This window comes from Rutilus rutilus, assembly GCF_951802725.1.
Source record: "Rutilus rutilus genome assembly, chromosome: 12".
NCBI classification, from domain to species: domain Eukaryota; kingdom Metazoa; phylum Chordata; class Actinopteri; order Cypriniformes; family Leuciscidae; genus Rutilus; species Rutilus rutilus.
In genome coordinates this window covers 29,987,100-30,000,530 of record NC_140217.1, presented here as the reverse complement: position 1 = coordinate 30,000,530, position 13,431 = coordinate 29,987,100, and the positions used below count along the sequence as shown (strand labels likewise).

At 38.6% G+C, this 13,431-nt stretch overlaps 2 protein-coding genes across 5 annotated transcripts in view; one reads left to right on the top strand and one right to left on the bottom strand.

Annotated features, from left to right (window-relative positions):
• gabrb3 (gamma-aminobutyric acid type A receptor subunit beta3) overlaps positions 1-5,093 on the bottom strand; it is a 67,198-nt gene extending 62,105 nt beyond the window's left edge. For 2 of the 3 annotated variants that reach the window (XM_084424886.1, XM_084424889.1), the window contains exon 1: positions 3,782-5,092. In XM_084424886.1, the coding sequence (XP_084281012.1) occupies positions 3,782-3,876 (95 nt within the window). In that variant the 5' untranslated portion in view covers positions 3,877-5,092. Of the gene's footprint in view, positions 1-3,781 lie in introns of all 3 variants that reach the window. The other variant, XM_084424887.1, reaches the window with a different exon arrangement.
• The window catches only part of gabra5 (gamma-aminobutyric acid type A receptor subunit alpha5), a 39,018-nt gene that overhangs the window by 22,891 nt on the left and 2,696 nt on the right, over positions 1-13,431 (top strand). For both annotated transcript variants that reach the window (XM_084424893.1, XM_084424892.1), the window contains exons 8-10: positions 1,963-2,106; positions 5,122-5,274; positions 7,817-8,028. In XM_084424893.1, the coding sequence (XP_084281019.1) occupies positions 1,963-2,106; positions 5,122-5,274; positions 7,817-8,028 (509 nt within the window). The remainder of the gene's footprint in view (positions 1-1,962; positions 2,107-5,121; positions 5,275-7,816; positions 8,029-13,431) is intronic.

The following is a 13,431-nucleotide window of genomic DNA, read 5'->3' as shown; positions in this document are numbered from 1 at the left end:
CTTTATAAAAGAAGCACTTCAGAAATAGTTGAAATTGCATTTATTAGGACTCATGGGATATTATAAAAAATAATCCAAACTATAATAGCCTATAATAGCCTAGCCTACATATTTTTTAATTGTATCATATACTGCTGCCATAATAACCGTTTCAAATTTGTACGTGCTTTCTTCTCTTTCCAATTTTTGTTCGCTGAGGTGGAGCATACAAGCCCATGAGAAACAATATTAGCGTCTGAATAGGACTTAACTGACAGTAGCCTATGCTTTCACTGGCCTTTAAAAGCGCTTTTTAATTAAATTAATAATATTGTATAATAATATAATTAAAAATCTAACAACAATCAGTGTAATGACAATTTAATTCTTTGCATGAAAACACTTGAATTAGCCTAATTTAATACTGTCTGGGTGTATTAAAACTTCAGAATTATATTCGTATAGACCTGCAACAGTGATAAGGTAAAGCTAAGAGTGGTCCAGACCAACCTTACGAAAGTGTGACTTACAGAAGATATACTTAGCGTACGAACGTGTCGGGAATCGTGCCATAACGTTAAGAGAGAGGTTAAGGAATAGGTTAAGAACTACTTAGCGATAAGAACGTTTTGGGGAACCGGGCCCAGAAAGGGAAATGGAGATAACACAGAACACAAGCATGATAATATACGTATTGAAGTAAATTTATAATTTTCGAATACTGTAGAATAGAAAATCATGACTTGCCAGTATTTTGCACCAGTTACCTAAATATGCTCACTGTCCAGGTACTCTGTATTAACTTTAAAATCTCATTGGGCAGGTTCCCTACAGAGTCTTAATAAGTCATGTGTGGACTTATCCTCACGTGGACTGTCCATTCTTATAAGTGTCTATGAGGATGGCCCAGAAGCTACTTGCCTAAAATGCCTTGCATATAACATTACGTTATTAGAATTTTTCTAAATTCTAAAATCTTTTTTTCTGCAACCCCCCAATGAAATATGGGACTTTTTTTTTTTTTGTAAAAACATTCAACTGTGTTTGAGTGCTTCCTAAAAGTAGGTTTACTGATTCAGAGGAGCATCTGGTTGATGTGTTAGTCTTGATGTAGCAATATCGATAGTAGTCGGGGAAGACAATTTTTGTACTTCGTTCGGATTAGTTTGCAGGAACATGTTGGGGGTATCTAAGGTTACGTACTGTAGGTCTTTGTGAGTGTGTGTGTGTGTGTGTGTGTGTGTGTGTGTGTAGATGGTTTGCAGAATAATCCCTCAGTCTAGATGGTCGAAGTCAATCTTAATTGTGATGGAGACATCCGTCTTGAGAGTGGCAGGATTAATGTTTTGCTTCAAGATTGAATGTCAAGATGGAGGGAGGGGGCGAAAGTAAAAAAAAAAAGAGTGATATGAAAGTCACTGTAAAGCTGCAGCTATTTTATGTGAAACAATCATAAAGATTGTTTTTAGATTTAGTGGCCCTAGCTTTTTTTTTGTAAAGGAGAAACAATATAAGGCTGCACACTTTTTTAAGATATTCAACAAAGACTTGCTATCTCTTCAAGTCATGTCACTTGAAGTGTTCCATCCTGTTGTCTTCAACTGAGGTGTAGATGTTTCTTTTTTAACCTGGAGGTCTGATCTTATTATACAACCCAGGTGCAGATGATTAAATGTATTACTCCCAGCTCTACACTTGGCAGAGTCAGACAAACATGCTCCCCGTTGATAAAGAAAGCAGATATTTTCCCATGATTGACAGGTGTAGACACTGTACCTCCTTAATATGAGAAATGAAACTTGCCTGCATGCAATGCAATCAACTGACAATGACTGTACAATCAAGAGTGACTAACATTTATGTAACCTTATTTAAACACGGTACTAAACAGGTTACTCACTGTGTCTGGTTAATAAGCCATTATCACTGTATAATCTAACTTTGTGGCAGGTATAAAGTGTAAACTACTGTGTGTTTTTACAGATGCCTACCCTATCTCAGAAGTTGTGTATAAGTGGACTAAAGGCCCTGGCAAATCTGTGGTAGTGGCAGAGGAAGGGTCACGTCTCAACCAATACCATTTGATTGGCCACAGGGCTGGTACGGAAGATATCAGCACAAGTAGAGGTAAACCACTTTGACCCAAACCCTTTCATTGTAATGAGTGTAAGTTAGTCAATTGGTAAAATATCTGTGAATCATACTTGACAGGTAGGACTGGGGTCCAAAACATTTTGTAGTATCTCCCTTAATTGAGAAAATATAATGCTCATAAATAATTCTTATTCTTATTATATTTTGTATTATGTTTCTTTTAGATTTTTTTTTTTTACAATAAAACAAAAAGTATATCAAATCAATATTAATGTTATTATTGTTATATTTGTGTTTATTTTTATGTTTATAGTTTTATACACAATGTTTTTATTTATTTTTTAATAAATTATATATATATATATATATATATATATATATGTGTGTGTGTGTGTATGAAATTTAGATTAAAATAACAGTGTAGCTTACAGTTTGTTTATTTACAGTTTATTTACTTGCCAGTAAGTAATTATATATTTTTTTTCTGATCTTCTAACCTGTTGCATCTCAAGGATTATTTTCTGGAACATAACGTGTTGCATCACACCCTTTCAGTTTTATTCTTCTACGTCATGTGACGTTGTCTCTCTTAAATAAAGTGATAGCTATAGTGATTATAGCTTTTTCAAATCAAGCTGGATGACAAATGATGATGAGGATTTCAGTACACCTCCCACTCATGGCCAGCTGTCTCTAGGACCAGCGTGAGTATAGGAAGAGATGAAGATAGAGAGGGAGGGGAAAAAACAACACTTATCCTGAGCCATTGGGTCTGGAGGGTAAATCCTCATGCCTACCCATCAGTTGTGCTTTTACCATGTGACGTCGGTCAGCCGCCATTGGCTCAAGCCGGCAAGAGACACATGGGAGCTGAACTAGGGGGAGAAGGGGGCATAGCCGGCATCTGCTTAATTCGGTTATGTAAAGAGGACTTGTAATACACTCATATCATTGCTGCCTCTAGCTTTGTAATCATTAAGCATGGGGGAGGGAGTCGGGGGCTTCCCCTTTTTCCGATGTACATATATGGATAACCGTGCTGAGCTGGCGTCCAGTCATTTTCAATAAGACATTATCTTACTTTGATCGTGAGCTAGGAAAACACTATCAACTGCGCTGACCATGTCATGTTTTGAACCCGGCTGAGCCATCTCTCTTTCTCATTCTGATTGATTTACACATCAAAGTATGCCAGCTGTCATCAGGTAGCCAAAAGCTTTTTTAGAAACAAGCTTCCAAGCTAAACAAGCTTTCCCCCACCCCTGTCATGGCTGACTTGCAGGACAAAGGTCAGCTGGTCATTACTGCTGCTAATCTGAGGTGCAAACCTCTTTACAAAGTCAGAAATAGATCCACCAGTACTTCATACCATGAGCGCAGGGTCATTAGCTCAACTTAGAAAACCCGGTGGAGAAGAAAAAAAGAGCAAAGAAGGGAGAAAAAAAGAGTCTGCCATACAGGGGTGAAATTATTTCTGGTGGAAATGTCAACATTCAATCACATGGCCCGCACTGTAAAGACATCCAGATAACCTGTCACCTTTTATTAATAAGAACTTCCATCCAGAAAATAGCACCTGCCCTTCCCAACTGTTTCAAATTGATTTAGAAGCTGACCCCTTCAGATGCTCATCTGTTCCTGTCAACTTTCAATGCTATGTTATTTTATTTTTTATTTTTTTTGAAGCGTAGAAAAGCAGACTACTCACCAGTTGACCAGCATGGCAGCGTTGTTCTCTGCTATGAATGGGAGTTCTCCATAAACACTCCAAAAACTTAGCAGTAAAATCCACCACAGTCGCATGTTTGCAGCTCTCAGAAGATTCCCACCAAGCAGGGCACATCCAAGGCGCAATATCTGAAATGGGGCGCTGCCAGTTGTGCTTTCTTCCCTGTCATTGAAATAAAGGGCCGAGCGAGCCGAAGGGGATGCGACGAGCCCCTCGTGATGAGGACATCTTTGCCCCCAGGGCCCTCACGATGTTCAAACTTTTCCTTGACTTCCAAGGCTCAACAGCTTGTTGTGCTCTTCATCTGATCCACTTGATCTATCCCCTCTGATTCCGACTAGATTTTGTGCTTTCGCTGTGTTGTTTTCCCTCTTCTTTTGTTCCCTCACTCTCTTTCTGCGTGCTATATCCTAAACGCGGATGGCCTGGCCTGACAGAATGGATGGAACTATTGAAAGAGCGAGAGACAGACGTGTGACAGTGTGTGTGAGAGAGAGAGAGAGAGAGAGAGAGAGAGAGAGAGAGAGCCTACAGGATGCAGATTGTGACAAGGGATTAGTGGGACACAAAAATCCGATTTTGCCAGGAGAAAGCAGCAGTCATCAGTGGATTTTCTATAGTTTATCAGACTGTGTGGCTCAAAAGGATTTTTTTTTTTTTTTCAAATTCAATCTTCGCTTGGTTAACAGGATATATAGTTTTTTCACTCTGTATTCTCTTTTCTATTCTAGTTAATGATTTACCTCACCATGTTCCAGAGCACAGTTTGACAGCTCTTAAACACACCATAAATGTCACTTTTATTTAGATGATTCTATCAATTCCATACTGGTGATTTATGCAGTTTTTAATAATTTAAAGTGATTTATTATAATAAGTTGTTCTTTTTTACTAAAACACAGTGAAATCATCTTTGTGGTCAGACATTACAGAAACTGTCCACTATTTGGTGCTAATGAGACCAACAACCAGGATGTCAAAGTGCTTCCCTATAAGAATACTGACAGTACTGTTGGAAAATTCCATAATCGCATCACTTCCCAGTTGTTTTGATTTGTCTCATATTATTATGTCTCTATCTTCCATTGACTTGTGTATCACCACCTCTCTCTCTCTCTCGCTCTCTCTCTCTCTTTTTCTCATTTTCTTTTTAAACCTCTCAGCTGGTTTGCACTTATCCCCCCAAGAGTTTAATCACACTCTATCCCTCCCTCTCTTAGTCCCTTTGTTTCTTCTCTTACTTATTTTTCCATTACTGTTTTCGATTCTCATCCTTTCTCTCATTTCATTCTTCTTCTGTTTCATTGTTCCCCCTGCAGGTCAATACACGGTCATGATGGCCCATTTCTACCTGAAGAGGAAGATCGGTTATTTTGTGATTCAGACTTACATGCCCTGCTTCATGACTGTCATTCTGTCCCAAGTCTCATTCTGGCTCAACCGTGAATCTGTCCCTGCCAGGACTGTCTTCGGTTAGTGCTTTTTCTGGCAATTCAGATTTTATACAGATTTCTTTTTTAATCCACATCAATCGGTTCACCCCCTCATGGAAGCTGCCACGTTGAGAACATGTTGAGATTTTGTAATTTAAAAAATATGTATATTTCTACATAGTTTTCATTTGTTTTTTCTTTTTTGTTGTTGTTGAAATTTTAGTACTTCAACTTATAATTTAGTTCATAAATTTTCAGTTTATATATATTTATATATAGTTCAAGTTAACATTAACCTGCTGTTAGCCCTGCTGGTTGATGGTGTAAATTCACCATCTGATTCTGGACACAAAAAGCATCTTTCTTTATTGAGAAATCCCAAATTAACCGTATAATGTTTATAGCTTAGGTGATATATAGCTTATTTAGAAAATGCTAACGTTAATGCTAATAGCTTTCTCCAGTTACTATAGATCTCTAAGACTGATTTTTTTTTTTTTTTTTTTTTTTTTTGATATTTCAGATTTAAAAAAAAAGAAAAAAAAAAGGTTTTATTCTACACGGACCGGGCCTCCATCTAATAAGTGAATCCAAATATATCCTTATAGTAGCTTATGTGATTTCTTAAAAATGTATGCTAAAGCTAATAGATTTTTCCAGTGATTATAGATCTCTTACATAAAAACACACACTGATTGCACCTTTAAAAACTCATTAGTGTACTTCATAGCATCAGAGATTTACTCCCCAAGACTGTATGCAGAGCATCTTTTATAACTATATTCCCTTTTCACTCGTCTAGCATATATGGATTCTTAGCTGTTGCTCCTTTTGGCCATCAGTTAATGTTTTGCTTACATCGATAATTCTCATCAAAATGGAAATCAGAATTGACTGATTCAATCAGAGGGAATGAAGAACTAATCCACTCAGATGACTGTTTCTGAATTCACACCGCCATTCCCATTTAATTTTGATGCCTTGAATTGTATCTTGGAAATAATCAGCAATAATAAGCGAGCAGACAGTCCACAAGAAATATGTGCCCACGCAAACAACGTTTCTATAACTGGCCAACAAAGGATACATCAAAACATAAAACTTTCTCACACACATACACAAATATCCATGAACAGAGGTTTAAAGACCCGCTCACTGATATCGTACATGTGACAGTATTTTATTTGCATAGCCCAAGGCTGAGAAATCCCGGAGCTGATGCCTAAGACACTATAGTACCATAGCTATTTATGTCTAAAAGTCTCTGTGTCCACTGCCTGGGGCGATCTGCAGATCTCCCTCTGACAGGGACAGAACACCTCTGCTCCTTCAGCAATTCTCCAGAACTATTCTCAGGTGCTTTGCATAAAGAATTATTAATTATTAATACTGTCACTCTAAGGGCATGTTTGAAATTTAAAAACAATAATATTTGAACTGCACTGATGCATTGCTACCTGTTGTACTTTTTTTTTTTTTTTATTTATTTATAGAATAAACTACATTTCTGGGAATTAAATTATCTTAATGTCAGTATTCCCCACTGGTTTGGTTTGTTTTGTTGTTAAGATGAGTTTATGATTCATGAACCAATATTGTATTCATGCAAAGTATTTTTAAAATTAAAAGAATTATGTTGGATGAAAGACAACATTTCCCTGCTCACTGGTGGTGACATTCACAAAATGAATGAAAAGATTTTGATGGATTACTGTTATCATTTTCGGCAGACAAATCATTTTATTTTAAAAGCATTACATGCCTTGCATGAATAAGTTACAGTTTAACACTTATACATTTAAAATAAATAAATTATAGTCTTACACTTATATATTTTAAAGAATACCTTTTTAAATTCAGTGTGTTATTTGATTTATGGAGTTTTACAAACTTTAAGGATTTAGATAGTATTCTATTATTTAATTTTTTATTTACACTACTGGTCAAAAGTTTGGGATAATTAAACATTTTTATGTTTTTGAAAGAAGTCTCATGCTCATCAAAACGGCATTTATTCAAAAATACAGTAATACTGTAAAATATTAATACAATCTAAAACTACTGCTTTCTTTTTGCTTATTCTGTTTCTATTTTTGTGATGGCAAAGCTGAATTTTCAGCAGCCATTACTTCACAGGATTCTTCAGAAATAACTCTAATATACTGATTTGGTACTCAATCAAGAAATCTTTTTTTTAACATACTGTAAATGTCTATAAATTTAATGTGTTCTTGCTGAATAAATTTATTTATTTATTTTATTTTATTTATTTATATTTAAAAAATATCTTATATCTTATCTCAATGGTATTATATCATGGTTTCCTCAAAAATATTAAGCAGCAAAAATTGTTTTCAACAATGATTTTAATAAGAAATGTTTTTTGAGCACCAAATCAGCATGTTTGAATGATTTCTGAAAGGATCATGTAACAATGAAGACCAGAGTATGGCATAAGACACTTCTTTCAAAAACATAAAAAAACCAGTAGTGTAGTTTTTTTTACCAGTAGTGTATTTATTTTGCTTTAGAGAACTCTTATCTTATAATATTCTTAATATCTATGTTTGATCCTCGACAGGTGTGACCACAGTGTTGACCATGACCACCCTCAGCATCAGCGCACGCAACTCTCTTCCCAAAGTGGCGTATGCCACCGCCATGGATTGGTTCATCGCCGTTTGCTATGCCTTTGTGTTTTCAGCGCTTATTGAGTTTGCCACAGTCAACTACTTTACCAAACGCAGCTGGGCATGGGATGGAAAGAAGGCATTGGAAGCCCAGCAGCCTAAAGTAAGTTAGTATGTGTTTGAGTGTTTGTGCATATGTGATGTTCAACTCTCAGAAAGTGTATTATTTTTTAGTGCAATTGCATAACATGTCAGTTCAGTTCTGTTTGACGTGAAGGTTGCACTATATTGCGTCCCTCGAAACGGTTATATAATGTGCTTTTTCTAATTGTTTCGAGACACACAAACAGCTTGAGAGTGCTCAGTCACAACATTTCAGAGAGTGACACTAACTCATGTCAGCGGCTTTATTAGATGTGCTGCATTTGTGTTAGCTGCTGATGGATGTCACATTTAGAAATTCTACAGGATGAATTTTTAGCCTTTACCCAGAATGCCCTTCAGACCAGCCACTTCATTGAAATTTCTGAGAGCTGCTTGTTTGATGTACATGTAAATGCCAGGTTTCCCCTTATGCAAGATCCATTTTCACCCAGGTGGCAATTTTTCATTCACACTGAACAAAACAGAATTCAAAGTGGTCAGTGCACATGTCACTGTGGTGTGTGTGTTAGTAAAGGCTCTACAGTTAGACCTCTGAAGGTCAGATTTGGACCTCCAGCACAGCTTTCTTAAATGTCACCCTCAGTTTTTTTTTTTTATCAAACACCAGCTTATTCCTCCTCTCCTGCTGAGGAGTCTTTCTAAAAGCCCAAAACCACTGCTGTGGGGTCCTTCTTTAGGCAAGAGCAGTAAGTGATGTAGACAAAAGACTGTTCATTATTGGCATTATAGTTTATATTTATACACACATTTGATCATAAATACAGTAAAAACAGTAATTTTGTGAACAGTACTTTTGAAGTGGAAGTTCGATGCTGCACCTTGGTGTTGACGCTATAGGGAACACCCTCATGTAACCACATGCAGCAAATGCTTTAGAAAGTGCTGTGTCCTCGTTTTATGACACCTGAGGACACCCATGATATTTGCGTTGTTTGCTTGGGAGCGGAGTATGCATGTTCAGCACACGAGGGAGCTGGATGCGTTCACTGTGACAAGCTTCGCTCATGCTTGGCCCTCTTCTCAAGGGATGAGGGACAATCTAGATCATCTTATCAAGCTATAGACCTATTTCAAATGTATGCTTTATTTCAAAAGCCTTAAGTTAGAGAAGGTTGTTTTATTACAATTGCAGAGTTTTTATTAGAGTCAAATAATAGTTTTAGAAAATTTTCAATCTGGGTTCAGGAAGCATCATAGTACCGAGTCTGCACTTTTAAAAGTTCAAAATGTTCACTACTTTTGATACAGTTGACCACAAAATCCTTATCTCATGCCTTGAACAATATGTGGGTATTAAAGGTTGTGCTCTGGATTGTCTTGACGATCTTGATGATAGATCTTTCCCTGTTTGTCTCGATGGTTTTTCTTCATCCAGCTGTGCCTTGAATTTTGGAGTTTCTCAAGGCTCCATTTTGGCTCCTGTTTTGTTCTAACTATAAATGCTTCCTTTGGGGTTCATTTTTACCAAGCATGGGGTGTCAATTCATTTCTATGCTGATGACACCCACATTTATCTGCCCTTGAAGCATAATGATAAAACAGGCTTATGATCCTTAGTTGCGTGTCTGTCTGACATTAAGTCTTGGTTTTCTGTACATTTTTTGCATCTCAATGAGAACAAAAGAGTGGTGGTTTTTGAGCCTTCAGGCACCTTTGATTATGATTTGGGAGACTCTGGGCCCTATTTTAACAATCTAAGCACATGGTCTAAAGCAAGTGAACTTAGGGCATGTCCGAATCCACTTTTGCTAGTTTAACGACGGGAAAAATGGTCGGCGTGCCCGGTGCATGGTCTAAAAGGGTTGTCCCTATTCTCTTTAATGAGAAATGGGTGTGTTTTGGGCGTAACGTGCAATAAACCAATCAGAGTCTCATCTCCCATTCCCTTTAAAAGCCAGTTGCGCTCGCGCCATGGCGGATTCACTATTTACATGGCGGAATTTGCAAGTGGAAAGAGAGGAGGAGATGACCGAGGTTAAAGCGCGCAAGCAGACCATCTACTGGACAAGCCGGATTCCACCATATCTTTATGTACACAATAATAATCTTTTACATTGTAATCCTTTTATTTGTAATATTTGGCATGTTTGGGTGCTGCTGCGCGTCCCTGTGTGTGTAATAAGCAGAGTGTAAGCGTGTTGTGCACCCGCCTTTAGGCTCATATTACTAATGCGCACTTTAAATAACAAAAAAAAATACTAACTGAAATAGACTGGGTCATTGACCAACAAAAACCTGGTCTAAAGTCAATGGCACAGTCTATTTCAGTTGCCTCAAAATAGCAACGCGCCAACAATGCGCCTGGACACAACTCGTTTTAAGACCAGCACGCATGCTATTTAAACAACGTGGCGCAGGACGTGAAAATGATAACTGCGTCAGGCTGAAACTAGCAAAAAACACTTGCATTGCACCTGGCGCCGCATTGCGCCGTGTGTATGATAGGGCCCAACGACTGTTCTGCAGGCATATCTGCTGAGAGATTTGGATCAGGGGACTGTCTCCTGAGACTGTCTCCTGAAGCGGTCATTGAGCTGCACTACACCACAGACTTGGCTCTCCTTGCCACCAAACAAACAGCAGCTGCTATCATTTCGGTTCATTTCGCCTTCCAGTGCCTCCAATTCTCCTGGCCCGTCTTCAGACAGCTGGAGGCACAGGGAGAGCTGGAGGCTTAGGGAGACGATTGATAAAAAGTGGTCGGAAAGAATAAGTGAAGGAGGAGGGCGCTGGGGCATAAAAGGTTAAACGCTTACATCAGGCTCTGAAGCTGGACTGATGATGTTGTAAGTGATGTGTGTTGCAATAATTACGACCTGTCATCTGATTGGTCCAGTGGAATACTTGATGTTAAGCACTGTTGAGGGTAACGGTTAAGAAGGATGGTTACAGTGAGATGACGCACCTCTTCTTGTTCCAGTTGCCTTTTTTAACTGGAGTAGAGTTTTTTTTGTTAGAGTAAAAAACAATTCTACACTCTTAAACTTCTTCAGTGCTTCTAGAGGGTGAATTTACACAGGGATTGAATAGTTTTATTTTTTTTAAGAAAACAAAGCAGAACTGCTCTCTCTGTCGCGCTAAGAGTAGTAAAAAGAAAGGTATGCATGCTGGCACATTCATGCATTCGGCGAGGTGTCGGAAAGAAGTCACATGTCTGAGGACATCCAGTTTTTTCACCTGCTCCCTCTAGACAGGTGCCACCATGGAGTTATGTGGGTAGAGCATCCCTCTACTTCGTTTACCTCCCTCCCCAACTATTGTTGGGTCTTGAAGTAGGGATATTGCTCCCCTTTGGTTGTTTTTTTTATGCCTCTTTAGTATGATCTGCGTTGAGAATGCTGACAAGTAGAAGTAGGGGTCACCCCTCCTTGTTATCTGTCACATAATATAGATTAATATAGAAAGAAGAAGAAGAGGAGAATCACTAGCTATAACGGGTTTTGTGAGAAGTTCCTACTGAAGTCATACCCTATGAGCTGCTCTCCCCCGTGGATATATAGGTTTTTAAGTAGGGTGTAAGCTCCCCTGCAGCTGCCTTGGCATATAGAGCTTGGCGAATGAGAGGTAATGGGCAAACTACTTCTCTTTTTTGCCTTCCATCGTAAATAACGATAAAGACAAATACTCCTCCTTGGTTCTGTGTCAGTGATGAAGGTTGTAGCTTGGGCATAATGGAGTTCGGCTACATCTAACAAAAACAAGTAGTTCCACTACTTGACTATGTTGGAGCCCTAAGGACTGAGGTTTTTGGCACCCTGCATGCTCCCTTTGGTAGGCTGCTCCCTAAGAGCCTCTCAGGCAGAATTGCTAAGGTGATAGCGAGGCATACTTCAACACATCCGAGGCTATGTTGTGCATCTCCCCTTATAGCTCTGCTCTTGGGGCTTTGGGCTGAGGCCTGTGCTGCAAGGGAGGGAGGAAGATTGTACTAGCCGGGACCTCTCTTGCTATGGAGCATAGAAGCTTGGGGATTTTTTCCCTAGCACCCAGGGATATTGGCATAGGGAGTAGCTCCACTTTCTAGCTTTTTGCAAGTCACATAGGATGCACCCTTGGGGATGACACTCTCTTAACTCCGGCTGAGTTCCGCAGAGTCATTTAATGCTATGGCCACTGTTTTTGTGCATATTCACAGCTTAGTGAGGCAGGCACCCCTTCAGCATAGCATAGTGGTTATTGATTCCCCATATCGTCAACACCAAGACACAGTGTTGAAATTCCACTTCGAAAGGGGACATCTCAGGTAGCATATGCAACCAATTTCCCTGAGTAGGAGGAACGAGACACTGTGTCTCATTGCCATGCCTCAGGCTTGCCTGCACTTCTCCTTCAGACAAAAGAGTTGATGATGTGTAATACAGGCAACCTTTTATACTGACAGGCTTTCCAATGAATATTGAAGTGTGGTTTAACACATGCTTCAGACACCGGTCACACATTCCCCATAGTGCCAACACTAAGATGCAGCGTCTTGTTCCCCTTCTCAGGGACCCTGGTTGCATACACATCCTGAGACGATCCCTCAGAAATAATTCTAATATGCTGATTTTTGATGCTTAAGATTTTATTATTATAAATATTGAAAACAGCTGTGCTGCTTAATATTTTTGTGTAAAGTGTTATATATTTTTCAGCATTCTTTGATTAATAAAAAGTTCAAAAGAATAGCATTTATTTGAAATATAAAAATACTGATTTTTTTTTTTAACAATTTAGTGTTAGTTAGGTAACAATTAGTTACCATCACTTTTAATCAATTTAATCTATCCTTGCTGAATAAACAGTATTTAAATGTACTGTAAAAGTTTTTTCAAAAACGCTGTTGGAAAGTTGGTCTGACCGAGCACCACAATAAACGTATAGCCAATCAGCATTAGGGGGCATATGATGGTGGACGAGAGAGAAGAAGGAGATTTGAAGAAATGCTGTTGAAAGAGAGATCTGCTATGATAAATAGACATCCACTCTTGCATTGCGTGTGTAATGGAGGCCAGCTAGTGACACCAGAATAGAGAAGCCTGTGTTTAATGTCCTTGTTAGCGTGCCGGTCTCGCATGCCGGCGATCGGGGTTCGAGACCAGCTCGGAGAAAGGCAGTTGGGTTTGTTTAGCGAAGTTCTTTAACGAACTTGACATCAATTTTGGTCTGTTCTTTAGCTTTCGTATGGCTTCAGAAGACTTGTAATACATCACATTTGGCTTGATTGGACTATTGTAATGGTGCTTTTGCATATCTTTTAAGCTTTAAAGCTCTATTCCTTTAAGCCAAGATAGTAAAGTAAATGGGCTTTCTATAAGCAACTCAATTTGTTCATTGGCATTTGTTCATTGGCATGGTGACAGATTACCTCTGCCCACCTGAAAGTACTGGAAGTACTGGATATATGCGGTACAGCAGGAGT